Source organism: Pyxicephalus adspersus, chromosome 4 (genome assembly GCF_032062135.1).
Source record: "Pyxicephalus adspersus chromosome 4, UCB_Pads_2.0, whole genome shotgun sequence".
Lineage (NCBI taxonomy): Eukaryota > Metazoa > Chordata > Amphibia > Anura > Pyxicephalidae > Pyxicephalus > Pyxicephalus adspersus.
This window is the reverse complement of record NC_092861.1, coordinates 71,187,833-71,211,487: the sequence shown is the minus strand read 5'-3', so window position 1 is coordinate 71,211,487 and position 23,655 is coordinate 71,187,833. Positions and strand designations below refer to the sequence as shown.

At 38.9% G+C, this 23,655-nt stretch overlaps 2 protein-coding genes across 6 annotated transcripts; one reads left to right on the top strand and one right to left on the bottom strand.

Moving 5' to 3' along the window:
* Positions 1 to 2,464: 2,464 nt before the first annotated feature.
* Positions 2,465 to 10,849, bottom strand: RWDD2A (RWD domain containing 2A). Of its 4 annotated transcripts, none has more exons than XM_072408579.1 (3): positions 10,717 to 10,849; positions 4,500 to 4,728; positions 2,465 to 3,182 (listed from the first exon to the last, which is right to left on the bottom strand). In XM_072408579.1, the coding sequence occupies exons 2-3, from the start codon at positions 4,698 to 4,700 to the stop codon at positions 2,517 to 2,519; spliced, it is 867 nt and encodes a 288-aa protein (XP_072264680.1). In that variant the 5' UTR covers positions 4,701 to 4,728; positions 10,717 to 10,849; the 3' UTR covers positions 2,465 to 2,516. The 4 variants fall into 4 exon arrangements, with proteins under 4 accessions (XP_072264680.1, XP_072264681.1, XP_072264682.1 ...); XM_072408580.1 differs by lacking the exon at positions 10,717 to 10,849 and adding an exon at positions 6,264 to 9,587; XM_072408581.1 differs by lacking the exon at positions 10,717 to 10,849 and having other exon boundaries at positions 2,465 to 3,198; positions 4,500 to 9,587.
* Positions 10,850 to 10,924: 75 nt separating this feature from the next.
* PGM3 (phosphoglucomutase 3) lies at positions 10,925 to 23,655 on the top strand. 2 transcript variants are annotated; one of them, XM_072408577.1, is made up of 13 exons: positions 10,925 to 11,053; positions 12,335 to 12,539; positions 12,617 to 12,801; positions 13,435 to 13,502; positions 15,245 to 15,378; positions 16,530 to 16,725; positions 16,810 to 16,967; positions 18,333 to 18,416; positions 19,410 to 19,508; positions 20,409 to 20,525; positions 20,721 to 20,843; positions 22,271 to 22,444; positions 23,371 to 23,655. In XM_072408577.1, the coding sequence occupies exons 2-13, from the start codon at positions 12,336 to 12,338 to the stop codon at positions 23,458 to 23,460; spliced, it is 1,632 nt and encodes a 543-aa protein (XP_072264678.1). In that variant the 5' UTR covers positions 10,925 to 11,053; position 12,335; the 3' UTR covers positions 23,461 to 23,655. The 2 variants fall into 2 exon arrangements, with proteins under 2 accessions (XP_072264678.1, XP_072264676.1); XM_072408575.1 differs by having other exon boundaries at positions 10,947 to 11,072.

The following is a 23,655-nucleotide window of genomic DNA, read 5'->3' as shown; positions in this document are numbered from 1 at the left end:
TCAAGGCAAAAACCCATCATCACTCAAAGACCCCCTAGCAACCTCTGGAGGAACTCTGGTTAAGAAACACTAGTCTAGAACAATACGTAACTTTTGAAACAGAGAATGTGGTCCTCACATGTTAAGCTATGTAAAAGCACTAGGTTGAACCACTAGGCCCAATCCTAATACACCTGGATGGGGTACCTAAACCCATGTAAATGACATGTTTTTAAATATTGTTAGTAACATTTTAGTTTAGACCTCACAATTCACGGTGTCTAGTAAATACAACACTTGGGAACTGAAATACTGTAAAAAGAAAAGTAAAACAGTTTTCATATTTTATTTCCCTGTTAATATACTGTCTTTTGTTTCTTTATTTCCATACAGATTCCTGATATATTGATCTTAATAATAAGATGAAATGTTGCAATTGTACTTACTGATGTAGAAATTGTAGATACAGCTGTGCTTACAGAATACACTATTATTAAACATCAATGCATTTGTATACTAACAGTTTTGAATATTCTGCAGGCGGAAGTGTATTTACCATACACATCTGTATCTACTTATCTTGGCTTGATATTTAACATTTGTTTCTGTTGGGAAATATAGGCAAAAATAGAAACATTTTATATAAGAATAAAAAAAACAACACTTGGGGCCTGATTTATTATAAAGCTCTCCAACACTGGAGAAAATAGACTACCAAGGAAAAACCTGGCTGATACAGCAAACCTGATTTTGATCTGATCCAGGATTTAAAGAATTGTCAGCTAAGATTTTTAACAAATTCATTCCAGGTTTGCTTGATCACCAAGGTTTTCCCATAATAGTCTATCTTTCCCAATTTTGGAGAGTTTTTAAAACCAGGCCCATATTGTCTGCAAATAAAGACATTTAGTCCAAGTGACCATTTTTTATTCCATCTGATATTGTTAGGTAAAGCTGTGATGATATCAGCCTTGTTGAAAGTATGTGTATTTTACTTGTTCATGCATTGGATCTGGAATTACCTAATGTACTCAAAATAAAACATTCTAATGTTGCCATGTGAGAAATATAAACACAGCTGTGTCTATAAAATGGTATATTATTATTTCTTAGTAAACAACCAATAATGCACAATAGGTATGGCTGTATCTTCAGTTCCTCTTTAACCAACAAAATGTGAAAATGTACTTTTAAACATAACAAATACTTCAAAAACCTGAACAGGCTGAACACAAAGCAGGGAAATGACCTTTTCCATGTAGGATCTTGCATACCACATATGGTTTAAAACTGAACTACACAATGAGGCTGATTTACTAGAGGAGTTCAGAATCAAAGCTTTGTTGAAGTGTCCAAACTTTTAAACTAAATTACCGTGTTTTACCTTTTCAAACTTTGGTCTTCATCAAATCAAGAATGTGGTCATGTATTTTTTACAAATATGCTGCCACACCTTCACACCACCTGAGACACATATGTACCGTATTTTTCGGACCATAAGACGCACTTTTTTTCCTCCTAAAGTGGGGGGAAAATCAGGGTGCGTCTTATGGTCCGAATGCAGAGGTACAGGGGCATATTTTTTTACTTACCTGTGTCCCCGCCGGTCCTCTGTCTGTTTTCCTCCTGTGTTCCTCCTCCAAAAGCTTTCTACTCTGTCCCAAGAGCAAAGTGAGTACATTTTGAGAATTTTTTACTTTCTACCTTTATCTATTTCACATCTGCCACATAGCCAGGGATGTTTCCAGTTCCCAGAATGATTTTTTTCCCTCGGTTACACTTTGGGAGTGCCCACTCCATTCTGTTCCCCCATACAATATTCTTGCTTTGCTAGTCACTGAACATGCTTTGTGATGTGTAGGAGGTCGGGATAAAGCAGAATTAGGGCACACAGGAGGAAAACAGACAGAGGCTGACAGCAGCCAGTGTCTGTGTTCCTCCTCTGTGTTCCCCTGTGTCCCAGCGTGCGGCACTTGTGCCCGCCCATGAAGGCAGCGCCGATTGATTTGATGAATGCCGATCGGCGCCGCCTTCATGGGCGGGCACAAGTGCCCCACGCTGGAACACAGGGGAACACAGGAGGAAAACAGACAGAGGCTGACAGCAGCCAGTGTCTGTGTTCCTCCTCTGTGTTCCCCTGTGTCCCAGCGTGCGGCACTTGTGCCCGCCCATGAAGGCAGCGCCGATTGATTTGATGAATGCCGATCGGCGCCGCCTTCATGGGCGGGCACAAGTGCCGCACGCTGGATCTCAGGGGAAATCAAATGAATTTTTTTTTTTCTTGTTTTCCCGTGCGGAAAACCTGGTGCGTCCTATAGTCCGGACCGTCTAATGGTCCGAAAAATACGGCATCTCATATTTTTCATAATTCAGTTTAAAGATCTGGAAATCAGGTCTCTTTTAGTGTTTCTAACATTGTGATACTGAGAAGGAACCTATTCGGATTTCAGATTCGCACCTTTGTTGTAAAAAACAAAAATAGTAATTTTGGTAAAAACCAAACTTTTATTTTGGGACCATAAATATGTTTGGATGTGTCAGGATCTTCCTTCAATGCCAAACAATATTTGAAAGATATGCTCACTCTGATGTTGTTTGAGGTAATCAAAGAATTGCCCAAGGTCCATGTGGTAATCATTCCTGAGTCCATAGTCACCATGAGCAGCAAATATAAGTTCTTCAAAGGAAGTGAACAGGCGCAGATTATCTATGGTGCCAGTCACTTCTATGGTCTCTGCATGTTTACAGGAGATGTGCTTCCAATTAGGATAGCGGATATCACGCCAGAACTCTTCACAATGATCCTTCTCACCTTCTACACATATAATACCTGGCTTCCCTGTCAAGCAGAAACCGGAGAGATTTAGGCACTTAGCACAGTCCAAGATTTTCTTCTTTAATTCCTGGCGATATATATGGTGGCTGTAAATCCACATTCGATGGAAAGTTGGTAGTCTTTTCAGGTCTGATTCAGGCTCAGTATTGTGTTTGATGTTCTGTATGTAAGAGGGCAGGTTGTCTTTTAGCCACTGAACAGCATTCATGATACACAGATCCCCGCGGTCCAATGAACTGATGAAGGATGACAGGCCTTTGTTCAGATCATTATGCTGCTGCTTTTCTAAAGAATCTGATCGGACAAACAACTGCGGCTCCTTTGTAGGGTAACTGTGAGGAAGTGATACATGCATTTCTGCTTTTACCTAGAAAGGTACAAAACTGGTATTTATTTTCAAATTCACACAATGAAAGTAGTCAGAAAATAGGAAAAAGACAACAAATCTAATTTATTAAAGGGTTTGAGAATGTTCATTTAATGAATTGTGTAAATATTCACTTCAATTATCCAATTATGTGCAGATGAAACAAAAAAAAAGGGATATCCTTTTAAATAACTGGATCACTGAAGTGAATCTTTATATAATTAATTGTCTAAACCAGGGGTAGGCAAACTCTGGCCTTTAGGCCAGATACGGCCTAGTCAGTAGTCAGTTCCGGCCTAATTCTGTCTGGCAGGGGTTGGCAACCTGTGCCTCTTGAGCCTCCTTGTTATGCCTCCCTTCCCTATTTACCATGGCTGGCGTTAACAAGCCACCGGGGTAAGGGGACATTCCCTCTCCTCCATATGCATTGCGAAGGAGAGGGATTTCCCTTCAGGGCCGTTCCTGTTGGGGGGCAGAGCCATCAGCGCAGGACTCGAGTGAGTCCGGCTTAGTGTGCCTTCTTGACCTCCTAAAATGGCCTAGTAGCCAAAAAAGTTTGCTGACCCCTGGTCTAAACATTCTCATTCTTCAGTAAACCAAGCTCAGTGTGTCCTCTCCTAAATGTAATGCATTTACCATGTTTTATATTAGTCAAACTAAATGCCATGTATTTTTTTGGTCTTTTGGAACAGACATATCAAAATGCTTTTTTGCGGTACAGGTTGACAATCGAAAATCGGGCCATTGATAATCTGGATCCTTCAGTATCCCGGCATGAATTTCAGATTGCATTTACAATACAGGGACTGCAGTACACTGTTTGGCCACTAATGTTTTAATAGCACTGTTCTGCAGAAACAGCTGTTAGGTCTCGCTTACTAAACTTAATACACGTTGAGACGTCCCTGCTGCCTGCTCCCAGGAATTGTGCCAGAGGTCTGCGGTGATGCAAGAGGAAGACTGGCCTGTGTGTGGAGGTAAGTATAAAAAAATCCTGGCTTTTCAAAATTTCAACACTCCTCAGGTCCAGAGGTTGCCAGATTTTTGAATGTCAATCTGTATTCTTAACAGACTGAAAGGGAGCAGGTGAAAAAGTAAAAAAAAAAAAAAAGTAAATTCTTAGGTAACAATATAAAATATTAAAGGATTGAGAGAACATTGTGCTAAACCTTTGTGTGTCAGTACTGCTTGGACCACAACATAGGTGAGGGTAGATCCACCAAAACATGTCCTGAAAATGTCATTGTTAATGCAAATAAAAAACAAAGATATAATGGAGAGTACAAGCTCTCTTGTTGTTAAATTAGGAATTCTTACCTTTTCATCTTCTGTTTTGACAAACACTGTGTATCCAACAAATGGAGGGAGAGTATGTTGAATTCCTTCCACATAATTTCTTATTGAGGGAACAAATTTGGCATCATCCAGTATAATGTCTTCTTTGTTAGGAAACATAGAGAAGAGCATTTCCATCTCTAGTAACTGAAGTTCAAGGCATTCCCTAATGGATGCACTCATAGTAATAAAAAAATTCTTCCAACTCTTCCTACCATAAAATACAGAAGGTAAGGTAACACATAAATACAAAATACCAATCATCTATACCTGTATACAACACACACATTTAGCACTTACTAAGGACACATCTGTAAAATACAGGTTAGATAATGGCACTGATTTATTAAAGCTCTCCAAGGCTGGAGAGGACACACTTTCATCAGTGAAGCTGGGTGATCCAGCAAACCTGGAATGGATCTGGTCCAGAATTGAAAACATTTGCTAGCAAATAGGTTCCAGGTTTGCTGGATCACCCAGATTCACTGATGAAAGTGTACCCTCTCCAGCCTTGGAGAGCTTTAATAAATCAGGGCCCATGAATACAGGAATAAAAGTGGATGCAATGCACATATAACACATGTATAGAAGAGTTTTGTCTGCTAAATCTTTTCTACAAAGGCATAGGAATGAGAAGAGCCAGTGCGTGCATCAGGTGATCTGTAGGGGTTGGAAGGTTACATAATTTATGGAACTAAATATATGGAACTGAATTCTGCAAGAATTGTAGAGATGATGGGACAAATCCAAAGACTACATGCAGACCATTGATCAGCTGTTCACTAATAAATGTTAATTGGTTATTTATATATCAAGGACAACAAACAAATAGATGTATTTATAAATGCTAAAATTCACAAAACATTTTAACCAGGACTCATAACATTTTCCCTTGCTGAATCCTATAAGATAAATGTTTCAATCTTGGGTGAATGTTATGCAAAAACATTTAAAAAATACCTCTTAGTTTTTTCTGTCACAAACTTTGGCAATGATATAAAAAATACACAGGCAAAAATTACCTTCAGGAAAAAAGATCAGCCTGTCCAAACATTTATCCAAAGTCTAGTTTGACCTTACAGCCCTTAGTCTTCACCCCTCCTGACTGCATATTTTAATATATTTTACTCTCAAGAGGTGTAAAGAGTTTTTTTTCACAAAATCACAGGATTGAGATGTAGACATGTGTCGTATTCACAGTAATTTTTTTCCTGGTTACTATTAGTAAGGTCACAAATTTGTTAGCTAGTGCCAAGCACCTTAGTTCCTGGTCACTTCATTTTGAGCTATCGTTTGTACTCCCGATACTGAGCCTAATTCATTAAATCTCCTCAAGGCTGGAGAAGATACACTTTCATTGGTAAAGCTGGGTGATCCAGCAAACCTGGATTGTTTTTTGCTATTAGTTAGCTATTGTTTTCAATCCTGGACCAGATGCACTCCAGGTTTGCTGGATCACCCTGGTTCTCTGATGAAAGTGTATCCTCTCCAGCCTTGGAGAGCTTTAATAAATCAGGTCCAATGTCTCAGTATGGTAAGTGAAACAAGGAAAAAGGTAAAATAGTTGATTTCCTGCTTCTGCTGGTCTCTGTGCTTGCAAATTGCTTCTTGTAGTGCTGTGTTGCTCAATATCAGATTTTAGTACATACAGTTGTCTATCACTGTTTATCTTAAAACAGAACTAAACTTTGAGAACAAAAAAGCAGAATAGACAGGGTATACCGCTCCTGCAATAAAACAACTTACCTGCCTGTTCGCAATCTTCTGTTGAATGTACAATAAATCGAGAATATACAGCTCAGTACACAAGTCTGACATGCACAGGAGTTATGTTATTCTGCCCTGGTCAATCAAAACCTGAACTCAGAAGAAAACTGGGTAAAGATGTTGGTGCATGAAATATAGAGAAGACTACCCTCTTTTGCTCTTTCCTGTACCCACGCTTTCTTGTATCTCACTCTTTAGTATATTCCCTTGTATGATGTTCCCCTATCCCATCTCCCTCTTCCCTGTATTCCTATCTTCCTTATATTTGCCTTTTTTGTTAACCCTCTGTTTTCTTTCAGCCTTCGCTTGCATATATACCTCCTCCCCATACGCCTACTATTGTGAATCCTTGTCTCCCCCACTGACCTGCTCCATCCCTGTCAGTTTCTGGTCTTTTCTCACCATCAAGACGTGCATTCCCATGGCAGCCTTTTCCCATCACTTTGAGTGACAAACAACTTGTTCCCCACCCTGTGCTCTGCACTAGTTCATATAAGATTATCTTTAGGAATACAAACTTGCAGCATTCTGGGTGTTGTGCAAATGGTGGGCTAAGCAGCCAAAAGTTTGCCCCTATATGGCCCACAGTTTAAATGTTGGACAAGCCTGGATTAAATACTACAATACCTGATAACCACAGATTTCTCTAGTTTTGCAAATTTGAGAAACATTCATACATTCAAACGTTCATAAACTCAATATGTCATTAGGTTGATGGGTCAGAGAACTAGCTATCAGCTACTGCTAATATCTTTACTCAGAGTCTAATAATGTAATATGAATATTATTTATTAATCTAGCAACACAATGCTGGTAACAAAAGATGCTCAGAACTTTATGTGATACAGAAAGTCAAGAAGACAGTGGATTATTCACGGAAATGTTTTTCAAAACATTAAAACAGAAAGCCTGGATTTAGTAGCATGCAGCTTCCAATAAAAATTATTCCACCCAAATTATATGTCATTATCTTGAGTCCAAGTCTCGGCAGGGCAGTGCATGGCATGACATTTTTCTTCCGAAGTCACAAGATGCAAAGTGGACGTGTTGTTTTATTTTAACATCTTTATAGTGTAATTTCTCCTTACATGCCTGGTCAGGGAGTATAACATTGTTCCTTTTTCTGGATGTCATGAGTACAGAAATGCTATGATGACTGTGGTTGTCACAAGACATAATCACAACCTATCATAACACCAGCAATCAGTAATAAAAGGATCTTTTCAGTATAGAAATATGGAAGCTGTCATTGCTGTCTTGATTTAAAAGGTAAATCCTCTGAGGTTGATTCACAAAAGGTGTTATAACTCTTCACAAAATAAGTTGTCTGAAGATTCCTTTCAGTTATCCAATCATAAGAAAAACTAATTTCTGGTAAATAATTTGCATTTCCAAATGATTAGATATCTCAAGGAAGCGTTACCATAATGTATTAATATTCTCAACTCTTCTTGTAAATCAGCCTCTCCGTGGCAGTAGAAGCTTCTATAGTGTCTCTTGGCCTAGTGTCCTATGTAGTGGATTATGGTGCTCTAAAGGAATGCGGTTTACAAGAGAGACTTACTAAAGTTAACTAATATGTGACATCCACGTAACAAGTATTAGACGCTGCAGAATGTATCTTGAACCTCATTTCCTTTGTGATGGACTACAAGGATCATCCAGCCCACTCCCCCTTTCAGCTTTTTCTTTTGTGTTCTTCCAGACATTCAGTCTCAGTTTCATGTGTCTGCATTTCCTAGTGTCGTCTGCATGCAAATACAATCCATCCAGGTATGTGTTAATACAGTGTGTGAGAGGCAGTGGTGAAACTTAATTAATCCCCTGTCTATACTAACAATAACTATTCTGCTGTCATGGTGTTTATTTCACACACTTCACATACCCAGCAGAGCCACAAAGAAGTGACTGCAGATGCATACATAATATAAAAATGAGGAAAGGTTTTTGAATTATTGTGCTGTCAGCAGTGGCAGAGAAGAGCTGATTACAAAGGTTAGTAAAATACTGTTTTGGAGATGAGCTCAGCCTAGGAGGAGGGGAGAGGAGGCATTGAGAAAGGTGTAAGTTTGTTTACAGTTCAGTATTAACACAGGATAGGGGGTTTATGCTGACTTAAGCAAATGGGAGATTTAATGGGTGTCTGCAGAGTATGAGAACCATGTATGACAGGCGTCTGCAAACCATGGCCTTTAGGCAAGATACGCCCTAGCCGATAGTTTGTTCCGGCCTATTTCCGGTCGGGAACCCCCGGCGGAGCTGTAAGACACTACCGAAGCCAGAACCACCGGAGCCGCATGTGGCTCTTGGGCCTTCATGTGGTGGCTCCCTTCCCTTTATACAGGGGCCGGCGTTAACACTTTTGCCGCCGTGGAAAACAGAGAACAGGGGGCATTCCTGGTGGGGGGTGGGGCCATTAGGGTGGGACTCCAGATAGAGTCCGGCCTAGTGTGCTCCTGCCTAGCCCTAAAATGGCCTAGTGGCCAAAAAAGTTTGCTGACCTCTGATGTATGGCATTAGAAATAAGCAGGGTGACTGCTGAGCTGCGATCATTTTCATATCACCCCTGCACTAACACGTCCCCTGCCTCTGACTGGTCACTGATCACACAGAATGTGGATTCCCCCTGCCTCCAAAGGATAGATGTTTTGCTGCCCTTATAACATCATCACATGGTCTAATAAGAGGGATTTTACAGTACAGGGTCAAGGACATTATAACACAGGGAGGATAGGGAGGTCTGAAGGTACGTGAAATGGCTAAATAAAGTTTAGCTTTAAAATGTTATCGCTTCAATATAATTGTCGGAGAAAAACAAGTTATCAGCTCAAAATATCAAAAAGTATGCACATGGATTTATTTACTTCCAGCAAATGATGTTAAAACTTTTGTTTTATTTAGCAAAAAGTAAAAATTTAAAATATGGGACAGCTGACAAACCTAACCAAGGATTGTGATGTATGACAGTCTAAAGGAGAGAATGTTCATGTATCACTTCAAACTACATGATAAGAGCAACAATGCCATCTGGTGAAACAACTGTGTCTGTCAGGATCATTGTAGCAAGCTTATTTATATAATCCTGTATACAGTATATTTTAAAATATTAAATGTATATTTCATTTTTGACTTTTCCAAAGCTTGGGCTGACAGTTATGTCCCTGACTGTATGATAATACAAATTTACATCCAATAACAATGGTATTTTCCAGTGATGCAGATGTGAAAATCAGTGTTACGATTCTTTTTATCAACTTGCAACTAAGTAGCATCTTCTGATGTACAGATCTCCAGCCTAGGAAGAACCAACTTGGGTGCTCCTTCTGCACATGCCTGAGCATCTCATGTTGGCACGATGCGGGACCTGATGCAGGACTCCCCGGATCGATCGAACTGCACTGCGGGATTAAAGGTGTCTAATTGCTTTCTGGGTCCATACACCACCCCAGGAGAGAAGGTCACATGCTCTTCTATATCCAAAAGCACTAAATAGTAGGAAGAAAACAAAGGGATGGATTGCAGGCAATAGTAAAAGTGGTTGGCAGTGGACTTTGCAGAGACAAAATTACTTAGCCTGCATGGGCAAGGTGAAAGTGTCTAATTAAGGTGCAACTGTCATTAAACTTACATTTATTTCCACAAAGCCCTTGATCCCTTCACAATTGGATTTGGTCCCCTGCCATCCTGATTTCTCTGAGTGAGGAGGAACCAACGTGTGCCACCAACTTCTTGCCTCATCTTCTGGCTTCTGCTTACATCACCTAATCTCACACTGCGCAGACGTGAGATCGGGTAATTGTTCTTTCTGTAAATGTAAAAAAAGCAAGTGCTGATCTCACTGCGCATGTGTGAGAGCACCACTTCTTTTTAAATTGTGGAGAAAAGCCCCTTCTGCGTATGCCTGAGATCGGACATGTGCAGAAGGAGCAGCCTGAAGCATCCTGGGATACGTGACATACCACTCCTACAAGGCTCTCACTCCACTTTATATAAAGTAAAACGTGATGATAGGTGTGGGTATTACACAACACATTCCATGGGAACTCATGTACTGAGAAAGGTACCACATACGTGTGAATGATCATCACTTAGCACTATATTATGCGAATGTCACACCTTGTATATGGTATGAATAGCAACTAATGTACATGTCACTTATCTGGGGCTGTTACTAAAGTACACAGCAAGTTCACTATTATCTGGTGGCTGTTACATGACACAACATAGTGACACACAATCCACACACTGAGCCAAGCCACATATTCTGCGCACACCCCATGAACTGCAATTGTATTCTTTATACTGCTGACACGCTGCACACCTTATACCACCGGCACTATCTGTGGGTGCTGCTATAATATAATATAATATAATATAATATAATATAATATAATATAATGCAGCTGCAGACAAGCACTACACCCATACACACCTCTAGGAGTACGGCCCCATGTATGAAGTGACACGTGTCACCCGTGTTCCTGCCCCCTCACCATGTAGGAAAACAACATCCGGTTTGTGTATGGACGCATCTGGCATGGTCACGTGACTTGTTAGCAATGAGGAGAAATACACATCACCTCCTGCGTGCCTGTGACAAGCGACGAGACGCAGGGGGAGAGCAGCTGACTTCAGCAACTTTCTTCTGGCCGGCTGTGATTGGCTGCGGAGAAGGAGGCCTAATCCTGTACGGAACACAAGCAAGGGGCGGGGCCAGGAAGTGTTGAGCTCTGATAGACACGTCACGGGGCTCCGTCACCTTCAAGGCTGTGAGTGAAAGGGGAACAGGTAATGGGGGCTGATGTGTGGAGGAATTGTTATCAGTCAGGGGGAGGGCCGAGCACACACCACTCCACACCTACCTGTGTACATGTCACACTGCCAGAACATGACAATTCCCCTGTCACTGTGCTAAGAGGGGCTGACACCTTCCCTGCCTCACCTGTCCTGGCATACCTACCATTCCAGGTCACTTACTGCACAGCTGCTGTTGTTATTGGTAATATCTGCCCCTTTGTGGGTTCTATCTGCCCCTTTGTGGGTGCTATCTGCCCCCCTGTCGCTGCTATGTGCCCCGTTTTTGCTGCTTTGTGCCCCCTTGTCGCTGCTGTCCGCCCCCCCTGTCGCTGCTATCTGCATGTCATGCTAGACACTTCACTTTGTCCCCCTTCCTCCCCACACAAACAAAACATTCTCATGCTTGGCTTACTAGTAAATGGTTCATTAAGACCTTAATGTGATACAAAGTTTCTGGTTACCAATAGATGGGGTCAGGGTCCCAAGCCATGAAGAGGTGCATTACCTGAGAAGTATAAGTACTGATAATTTAGTACAAACTTTCTCAACATTTTTACCATGGGGTAACTTTGAAATACCTTTCAGATCTTTGGGGAACCTGTCCTATAATTAATTTATACACGGCTCACATTACATTAGTGTGGTGGTCAGTAGGAAGAATGTCTCTTACATTACTAGAAATTGGGAAGAATATCACCATTACAGAGCCTGTGGGCTTTTTGTGTTTTTACATAAAACAGAACATTTGTTGATATTTTGGAGAACCTGACACTGCTATCATTCTAACACTGGAACATTTTTCTTGCAGCAGTGCAGTGTAGTCTACAAGGAGGTCCGTGACCTGGCTGTGTTTTCTAGCAGGGATGCATGGATCACAAGAACTAATGAACAGAAGTAATAAATGTTAGGTGGTATATGAGTTTCATATGCATATAACTCAGGATTATCGCCTCTCATTCAGCTTGTGTTGTATCACAATGATGGGTTTCTGTACAGTAGCTAAGGAAGTGAGGATCAGAGATTTGGAATGTTTTCATCTGGCAGTTGATGGTCTGGTGGACTGTCCCTGTTTTATATGATGGCAGGCAGTGGGCAGGAAGTAACTGTCAGCTTCCAATGGCCTATGATGACGTTTCTGGTGTCAGTTTCATAGTTTTCCTTTGAAGCCTCTTGTGCTCAGAGAGAACCCTGTTGTGTCTCATTAAGTTCCAAATCTGTTACATATTCAATAAAGTTTGTGTTTTGTTTTTCAGGATGTATTTGGAAGCAGTGTTGCGTTCCTCTGCCCCCCATGCCAAGCCTACGGGACTCATTCTTCAGTATGGCACTGCAGGATTTCGAACCAAAGCAGAATATCTGGACCATGTTATGTACCGCATGGGTTTGCTAGCAGTCCTCAGGTCCAAGAAGACCAAGTCTGTGATTGGAGTTATGGTGACTGCTTCACACAACCCAGAGGTCAGTGAGGTGAATTTTTGATGTTTATGTTCTGTGTTTATATGATACAATTCTGATGTATCAATATTCCTGCTTAGGAAGACAATGGTGTAAAACTTGTGGATCCCATGGGAGAAATGTTGGCTCAAGAATGGGAGGTATATGCTACTAACCTGGCTAATGCTGAGGAGCATGAACTGCAGCTGGTCCTGACAAATATAATAAAGCAAGACTCCATAAATATGCAGCAAGAATCTTTCGTAGCTATTGGAAGAGATACACGGTATACCAACAATTTGTTTTGTGTTTTAGATCACATAGCAAACAGGCTCATCTTCTTTTACCCCCTTCAGTGGTGGGTGGTATCCATTTTTCTCTACAAAAATATTGATAAGTAGTCCATTGGTATATTTGAATATAGTTTGGATAATAGGAGTGTATTGTACATTTTCAGATATAGCAGGTTCAGTTGGCTATAGGGTCAGTCTAATTTTAGTTCTAGGTATTTTGGGCAGAGCCAGCCCCAAACTTCCCAATTTGTCTTTAATACTCCCAACAGTGAGAGATATCCTTGGTAAAATTCCCAACTCTGCCCTCTCCATGTATGTGGGAGATTCGGCAATTACAGCTCTGCATGTTGTAGTACCTTCTGTTACATTCTCAATTATGAAATAAAAGATCCAGTAGGGACATTGTGTAACATCTGACAATAACCACAGCAGGGGCATGGACACAGGAACTCACACGTAGAATCTCTGTGTTGGATGAGAAATCATTGGATGGTTTAACTCTGCAACATTTAAAAAAAATATATGAAATTTCAATTTTAAGGGGCTGATTTTTAAGTGATGACTAATGCATGCAAAACATAAATTAATGTTTATGTAAAAGCTCTTTGACAGATTTGTTTCCCCAGGCCAAGCAGTGAATCCCTGTCCTGTGCTGTGATAGATGGAGTGACTTCCTTGGATTCTAAATTCCATGGTAAGTACAATAAAGGGGAACTGTAATATATGCTATTTTGTTATTATTATTACACAGTTTTTATATAGCACCGACAAATTACACAGTGCTGTACAAAGTCCATAGTCATGTCACTAATTGTCCCAGAATCCAAAGTTCCTACCATAGTCATATGTCATTTACACAGTCTAAGGTCAATTTTGGGGGGAAGCCAATTAACCTAATTGCATTCAGTGTTTAACCCAGAAAGAAATGTTTTGAACCAGGTGGTGGCAGCCCCTGTAATCTGAGCTAACTCTTCAGTAACCACCCAAAAACACCCGGGTGGTCACAGAAAAGTGCCAGCTAAAAGGGATTGGGGAGATTACTGGCATGTTTTTGGAATGTCCAACAAATGTATTATACATACAGATTTCTAGAGATCAATTTAGTGGCTGAATATATATAAAGCAGTACAGTCAGTAGCAGTGGAAAATGACTGAGAATATCATTGCTTACTGATCACCATAACTGGCAAGAAAATAAGTATGAAAACATCTGGCCAAAGTCAGGTAAATGACAGGGCAGGGAAATTGGAACCCGCATTTGCTACCCATTTACAAAAGCAAGTATTTTAGGTGGGTAGCAGCATGAGAGTTAGGATGTGCACACAAAGTGTATACAGAGGAGTAGTAAAAGTCAAAATTTGTATCTAGAAAACAGACTTACTGAACCTTTCATTGCAAAGATGTGACGAGGATTCTAAAATTAAGAGAAGTGTGTCAGTGTGATGAGCAGTAATCACGTGTGGGAAAGTAGTAGAAGGGGAAAATGTACTTACACAGATCAGAGGGTTAATGTTAATATGCTGAAGGTAGGTGACCGAGGGGGGTTACTGCTTGTTAATGGATTGATCACTGAGAAGATAATGCATATACCCTGTTGGTGTTAAAACCGGCTGTAGGACTGTAAAGGAGCCATCTCTCTGCTGGCACAGATATTAGGAATTGAAAATGTATGCCTTGGGTCTGGAATACAAAGGAAAAGGTGCACACATGTACATACATTACTGAAAAGCAGGTAAAAAGTAATTTCTGCGGGGTGGTGGACAGGAACTTCTGTCATACTGGGCTCATTGTTGGCACAGTTAAAATTGTGTGTAGGATGGATGAGGCACTAATAGACATGCAGTTTGTTTGGCATGGGAATGTAGAATAAGGGGAATCTGAGTAGTGGTACTACTTGGGTATAATAGAGCAGTTAAACCTAAATTACAGGCAAATGGGTAAATAAGTTATTTTCTTCATATCCAGTTTTGTCAGATCCTAGACCTTCACACCATCAACAGAAAAACTCTGGGTCAAAATGTATTCACAGCTAACGGAATTTAAAATGAAGGAGAAACTACAATAATGTCACAGTTCTTCTTACTATTTTAACATGTGCATTGCAACCAAGCCTGGCTGGCTGCTATTCCTTCTTCCACTGCGGTACAAAGGATTACAGCAGACCAGTTTATAAACCAACTGGGGTCTTACGATGTTCATTTGAAAATCCATTTATTGATTTTTTTTTTTTTTTTTTATATGAATACACAACTTCAATACCAGATGTATTTTATTTCATCCCTTTTTTCATTGTTAGTTTTTATAGCCTTTGAAAGGTGATTTAACATTGTGTACCAGAGACTTTTGTCTTGTATTGCATACATTGCATTATGTTTTTACAAACCATCACAAGTGTGTACATATTTACTCTCAATGATTTTTTTCTTGTATTCGAAGACTATGGGCTTGTGACCACACCCCAGCTGCACTATATTATCTGTTGCCGAAATACAGATGGTGGATATGGGGAACCAACGATTGAAGGATATTACCAAAAACTTTCCAAAGCATTTAAAGAACTGGTGCAACAGGTAATATTTTTTCCACTCTACATTCCTTAAATGTTCATTCTGGCATTATGTGTTGAGTTTGTCATCTTTTGCAGTTCTATTTACTAGTCTTTTACAAGTCCCCCAGGGTTCACTTCCAATCATACATTTGTGGTCCGAGGGGTCATACAATATAAAGGTGCCGAAAACTTTATGTGCACACCCATTACAATATTGCTCAGCATTGGCTTGACTCATTTTATGTATTTACAGATGATCCTTCAGAAATGAACTTGTCACACCCTGCTCTACCCATATATTACTTCACCAGAAACATTTTTTTGCAGTGAGTTACAGATTTTAGTCAGACACAGCACTGACAGCCTGCTGTGTACACCCTTCTCTACTCCTACAGTACTGCACAAGAGAATCTTCCTTACAGTGAGTTGTGAATCTCCCATGGGTCATACTGATGAAAGAGTTCAGCCAAACCTGAAAATTATTTTAAGAAATACATAAAGAAATGAAAAAGCAAATTGATATGAAGTGAAACCAGTAATTAATCTACTCCTGCCAACCAGCCAATGCTGCAGTTTTCTAAAGTCGGTTCTGTTTACTTTAATGTGAGTGTCTTCAATTCACTACAACCAGAATCCTGAGAGCACCTCAGTAGATTATTGGGCATTAGGCTTTTGAAACTTCTGTGTTTAACGTCCTCAGCCTTTCTCTGCTTTCTGTATTTCCAGTCAAATTCAGATAGTCCAAAAAGTCTGATCTTAATACTAGCTCTGAAAATACTGTTATTTAATATCAGGGTTTTCTGGTTTGTTAAGGAATAATTTATTGTTGTGGGTAAATACATTTAGTAGACCCCTTGCATTGTCCAGTATTCCAATGCAGGGCTAAATTAAAGCAGTTATAAAAGTAGTAAAAAAGTAGTTTGAGGTAAGGTAATATCTACATTGGATTAATGACATCTTCAGATGCTGCCCCCCCTTTCTTCTAAGAGCTTCTTGTTTACTTTTCTAACCTGCAAACTTGTTCTGGATCAGTGACTCAAAAACGTCCAGTGGGCTAGCATATTAGGCAGGTAACTAGCAGTTTAGTAAAAGTCTAGAAATGGCATTGTTTTCTATGCTTTTTAGTATTTTTTTTTTTTTTTTTATAACTTTCTGATGTGCCATGGTTTTTAGGCTCCTGGCTGTGGTGGTGAGCCAATATGCTTGAATGTAGATGGAGCGAACGGTATTGGTGCTTTGAAGTTGAAGGAGATGGAATCATATCTGCAGTCTGTGCTTTCCATACAGTTGTTTAATGACAGTTCTAAAGGAAAGCTTAACTACATGTGTGGAGCTGACTATGTAAAGGTGCAGCAGAAATCTCCTGAAGGTAAATAATTTACTTGTAGGAATTTTTTTTTGCAGGGGTTGGGTTTTTTTTGTTTTTTTTTTAAATACATTCATTTTTCCCTAGGACTGGATATGAAGCCAGCAGAGCCATATTGCTCATTTGATGGGGATGCTGACCGCATTGTCTACTACTACAATGATGTTAACAATGTCTTCCATCTTCTGGATGGGGATAAAATTGCTACTTTAATAAGCACTTTCATTAAAGAACTTTTACTGAAGGTATTGTGTAAATTTGTCTTATGTTATCTGTAGTTAAAGAATTGACCAATGAGTATGCTTTATGTCAAGGACAAAAATGTTCACCAGAACTGAAAACTGGTATTTCATTGCAGGGGAATTGATGACAGATACCTTTTTCCAAAAGACAGGTGTACATAAAGTAAATCTGAAAATATATTGCCCACATGTGTGCCTTTAGCAAAACTGTCTCATTGCTGCTGCCATTTGAACAGTTTAATTCTAGGTTGTCTTTAGTACAGTCAACTCCTTTCATACCTTCCAAGCTCCATCACATTAGGATATGGATTACTGACCAGGCTGCCAGCACTGAGTATCACACAGCATCTCTTTAGGATTGACCAGTGGACACAAATGAATGGACTGGTATACCATGGATAAAACGTAATTCACGGAAAAACTGTGCTAATAAGTTAGAAGGGTATAAACTTTTATCTCTTCGGTTTCAGAGTTATGTATATGTATATAGGCACCTATAACCTGAAATAGCCGGAGGGGGCATAAAGGGAGACCCATAATATGATAGAATATATGACATTAAAAAACTACTAACCATTATTAGTTCATTATGGGTGATCACTGAAGAAAGCGATTATATATTACATATATTCAGTATGTCAATTTACCGTCCCCTCACTTTCCCTCCCATATCGAGGTTATCATGGTTTCTCTCATAGGGTTGAGAACAGATGTAGTTTAATTTTAATTCTCTCCACTAATAACTGTTAAGGTTACAGAGTGTTCATTTCACATTGCTAACCTAACAAATTCATACACCAGAATACCAGCCTAGCCCAAACTGTATGGGCCTGATTTATTAAAGCTCTCCAAGACTGGTGAAGCTGGGTGATCCAGCAAACCTGAAATGGATTTCTTAAAAGTAACTTGCTATTTGTTAGCAAATGTTTATAATTCTGGACCAGATCCATTCCGGATTTGCTGGTTCACCCAGGTTTACTGATGAAAGTGTATCCTCTCCAGTCTTGGAGAACTTTAATAAATCAGGTTCATTGTGTCTACAGTAGGGGTAGTGTTATATATTAAACATCTTTGATATCTAGACTTCATTGCTATGTGCCTTTTTCAATTAGAAAGCTTGACAGGTGTTTCCTGGCATAGGGCAGGATGTGTGTTCCTCTCTATAGATTATAAACTTCTCAGTTGGGAAGGAAAACACAAATACTCCGAAGTACAGGGAACAGATTGCTTATTTATTAGTTGTAGAGGAGTAGGATGAAAAGCATGTGTATGTGTGTGGAGTGTGAACAGAATTATAGTTGTTCTGAATGTATAAGTAGTCAAAACATATTGGTATGCAGTTGTCATTGAAGTTTTTGTTTTTTTTAGGTCAATTTAAACTTGAAAATGGCTGTTGTGCAAACAGCCTATGCAAATGGGAGCTCTACTCGTTACCTGGAGGAAGTTATCAAGGTAATTAAGAGTTTTGTTCACAAAGACTTTTATTTCATATACAGAAAAATGCCATTATTTCAAAGGTACTGAGGCAGACAGTCCTATAAAAAAAAAGGTTAGGGAAGGCTAGCAATGTTCTGTTTTTATTCAGGACTTTAGGGCAGGAGTTCCCAAAAGCTTTAGCTTGATCTCTTCATGGTGTTTCAATTTGTTCACTGCCCCCCTAAACAATCATTTATTTTATGGTTTTATCAAAGGTTTCATTGCATTAATATGGAGTCTTTTTGCATAATCGACACCTAGGCATTGTTTATTGGCATCAAACTTGAGGTATTCTTGTGAATACTGTTGACAAGGTCATTTTGGAATTAGAAATTGCCATTAAAGTTACAATGCTACAATTCTAAGTAAATGCACAGCAATCAGTTTGCTGGCATAATTATTATTGCTATGTGTGAACTCATTAGTTCTCCAACAGAATTAAAGGGGAGTTTACTTCCTGGTTTGCTAACAGTTTAAAAAGGGTGTTCTACCTGGTGCCATAACAGACTTTAGGGTGGGGGTATTATGGAAGGACAGAGGGTCACAGACATAATTCAAAGTATGCTGGTAAATGAAGCCAATAACAACACACAGCTGATAGGGGAAATGTAAGTCTGCTTTCATTAGTGGCCTATTATCAAATCCTTGGTAGTACAGTGTTACCACTAGTCACCTCTCCTTTGGGATGGAGTAAGGGCTTGGAATTCCTCAAGAAGATTGAATGATTCCAGGCTGGCTTTTATCATTTACCAACAACCTAGTGCTCCCTTTCAGATTTATTGACCCTCTTGGATCATTCCACTGACCCTTGCTACTAACATTGCTGAATAACAATTACTAAGGGTAGCAATGTTCACTTGACAAATTAAACAAATGGCTTTCAGTTGTAAAAATGATACATTTAGGATTTAGGTCGCAGTAGGGATTTTTTGCCAGTGATTAATCAAGCTACAAAATTTGCTTTTACAGGTGCCGGTATACTGTGCAAAAACAGGAGTGAAACACTTGCACCATAAAGCACAAGAGTTCGATATTGGAGTATATTTTGAGGCCAATGGTCATGGAACTGTAAGTCTGTTTACAATACCACTTTTAGTTTTTCATATATTTGTAAGGTGTCTGAATATATTGGATATCTGACACTAAAATCCAAAATCTAACAAACACCCAACCTGAATGTCTACCCTAATCCTTGTGTTATATTTTTACTTTGTATATAAATCTTGTAAAAGATCTACAGCTCTAATATGTATTCAGTTGATGGGTAAGACTGGTTGGACCCAGAGGACAGGTATGCAGTCTTTGACTTGAAACCCAAACCGGATCTCAGAATCTGACTTCTGTTCAACACAATATTTTGGAAGGCACCTGTTACCGCATCTCATGATCCAGTATTAAAAACACCGAATTTTACTGAAAATGGGGCATTGAAAGTAACGTAGTAATGATACAAAATAAATACATACACATATATTTTAACTTCTTCCATGTACTTTCTCTTGGAAAAACCCAATCAACAATAAGTTTTTCTGTTTCCCCAACCCCCATCAAAAGTATCCATAAGATACAACAGCCAAGCTTTTTAATAACCAACATCTAAATGTAATAAGTGTACCATATGCTTTACAAATAATCCATGTTTATAGTACACATTATCAAAAAAATGCTTGATGTTATGCACAATTCATCATCGGTTAATTTGTCTTTGTTGTTTGAGCTGGAATCCACAGCAAAATCTTAATTACAAGAAGATCTATATTCAAAGGAACATCTGGGTTCCAGAAATAAAACCCAACCAGGAGCATTGCTGTGATGGCGATTTAAAGCCATAAGATGCAGGAATACATGAAGGCAGATAATCCAGGACAGGGAATTTAGTAGGAGTTTACTAGACTAAACATTTTTAGTGAGGAAGCACCATTTATAATAATGTAAACATTTACTTAGCATGGCGTTTATCTCTGTCAGGTGCTGTTTAGTAAGAAAGCTGAAGAACAGATAAAACAGCTGACTCAAACCGGAGCCACTGAAAAAATAAAAAAAGCTGCTGAAATGCTGGAAAATGTCATTAATCTTATTAACCAGGTAAGAGGACCTCTCACATTACTGAGGCCAAGAATAGCTACATACTAATAAGCAGTTTCCTATTTTCTCAAGCACATTTTGTACCTAATAACTTTACTTACTTTTATTACTATTCTAGTCTCCTCTTTAACTATGATTTGTAAAGTACATTCACAGTAAAACTGTAACATTAAACTGTTAATTGTATTTTTCTAGACAGTTGGAGATGCTATTTCCGATATGCTGGTTATTGAAGCAATACTCTTTTTGAAAGGTCTCACAATACAGAAGTGGGATGAAATTTATACTGACCTTCCTAATCGGCAACTTAAAGTGACAGTAAGTGAATCATGTAAAAGCTGGGTGTGAGTAGGAATGAATAAATAGAAAAATATTTCTTATCTGCCACTTTAATATTATTAACGTGATCCCATATCATGATTTTTTTAAAGAATAGAGAAAGTTGTTAATGGGGTTCTTAGGGCATCAAAATGTATTTAATAATTTATTAAAATCCAAATTATTTTAAACAAAACAATATTTTAATGCAGAATTATTGTACTGTACACTAATGTATTAAAAGGAATGGAGGAGCTCAGCTATGAGGAGATATATAACTGAATCTATTCTCCCTTGAAAAGAGATGTTTAAGGGGGGATATGATCACCCTGTATAAATATATAAACGGTCCATATAGAGAACTCTCTTCCCCATTACTCAGTTTGCAATCATTACAAAGAACAAGAGGGCACTCTTTGCATCTGGAGGAAAAGAAATATATTCTTCACTGTAAGGTTTGTGAAAATGTGTCATCGGATCCCTCAGGAAGTATTTTCAGTAACTACTATAGATTGCTATAAGAAAAAGCTGGATGTTTTTCTAGACGCACAGAATATAACTGGGTATTAAGGCTTTAAAGTAAAAATAACAGAGACTTCCAGGGAACATCCAATTGCTTCATGGCATCGGGAAGGAATTTTTTTTCCCTGTTGGAGCTGTATGTACCAGGGTTTTTTTTTTTTTTTTGCCTTTCTCTGGATCCAACTATGTCCATAGGGTTTTATATCTGGGATATGTTTATTTCCCTAGTGGTTAATGGACTTATGTCTTTTTTAACTTGACTAACTATGTACAATAGTTTGATTATCTCCACTAATACTCAATGGGGTTTACAGATGTCAAAGTCCACTTCATTAGGAGCACACACATGTATCAAGCAGAGTATATCATTGTAACATCATGTGTGGAAGTTGGGTGACATCTGCGTATGTTCCCCTACTTAAAGGCAACCACAGCATCACATCGAGAAAAGTGACTGGGCTGAGTTATCTACATAGTGGTCTTCACTTGCCATAGTATCTTCTAACACTCCTTTGTGAAGAGAAAACTTACATGTGTGTCCAGGATAAAGAGAAGATAGCCCATTAGTCGCTGTCCCCGCTACTTGTGTTAAAACACCGAAAAGCCTTGACTTTTTTTTTTTTTTTTTTTGACTTGACTTTTGTGATTTTTGTGCCATTTTGACAATTGACCGCTAGGTGGCAGAACAAATTACTGCTTTAATAGGCATTGAAACACAAATGACTGGCTGATAGGGAACTATCTGTACTGACCGTAATAATTTACAAATATCTCCCTATATAATTGTGTGGAAATAATGCTACATTAAAGAATTAGAGCATCTTGCTGTATATACAGTATTGTTTTATGTTAGATTTGGACATCTCAAAATGTAAGCTTACAGTGGGTCTCTTGCGTTTTAATAGGTTGCTGATAGAAAGGTAATTGAAACAACTGATGCAGAAAGGCAAACTATAAAACCACCGGGACTACAGGAGAAAATAGATGAACTTGTAAAGACTTACAGTATGGCAAGAGCATTTGTCCGTCCTTCAGGAACAGAGGATGTAGTACGTGTTTATGCTGAGGCAGACACTCAGGTAAGTTGTTGCTGATAATGTACACTGCTAAACAAGGGAAATACTTTAATATTTTAGTTTCCTTCATGACCTGGTTGTGAAAACTAGGCAGGCACAGTACATTGGAATACATAAGTTGAATTCCAAAATAATTTGCATAAAATAAACTTTTTCGAGTTTGAGCCACAAACTAAAAGCCTTATTTTATTCTTCAATTTGTGCTAGTGTGGCTACACTGAAAATATGAAGTATATAACCCTGGGACCATTAGTTGGATACAATCTGCATTATTGTTCTTGGGTAACAGTTGGTCTTGTTCCCAACCTAAAATATGTCTAAGGTAACAGTGCTGAAAAGCCTGCAAGTATCTGTTTCTAGTTTTCATACTGATTGCTGTGTCTCAATGGAGCCCTTTGGATCCCAGGACTAGGCTGTACATGGCACATCCACCTCTGCCTACCAGTGCCAAATGTTATCCCGCCTGTTTACCTGTGAAATGTCGGGCAATGTACTTCCTGGTTACATTATAGTATTTGGCAGATAAATTACAAGGATTACTTTAGTGCTGGAGGAATAAGAACTGAGAAAATTACCTTGGTAGTTCTCAGGGCCCCATGTACTTCCTAGGCCAGGGATCCAAAGAAATGTTTGAATTGAGGATACAAATTTCAGTACTTGCACACCCACAAAGTGTTACTTTAAAAATGTTTAGGTCATGTTAGATTCACTTTAAGGACTAATCTGACTTCAAGGTGAATATTGATACTTGGGGTTGTTTTCATGTTATGTGGGACTGACTGGAGAAACATGTGCGATGATCAGAGCAGCAGTTTTTTGTTTCCTCCCCATCTTAACTTTAGTTTTACAAAATAAAGAAATATAATTTCTCAACCCAAATTTGAGTTTCTGTTAATAACTGTTTTATTATTGTTCTTTTTAACCAACAGGAAAATGCTGATGCTTTAGCACATAAGGTGTGTTTAGCTGTGTTTTCCCTTGCTGGAGGAGTTGGAGATCAGCCAAAGCCTTTACGATGAAACGTATCAATGACTGTATTGCGGTACCCAATATTTGAGTACCATATTTCTGGGAAGTGGAATCTGGAAATTCAAATGTTTACATTCTTAGTGAAATGTGTATCTAGCTATAATCATAAATGAATGTTTTTCTTATATGGTGCCTTTATATCTTTTGAAAATAAGTACTTTAAATGCAATAAACTTTATAACCAA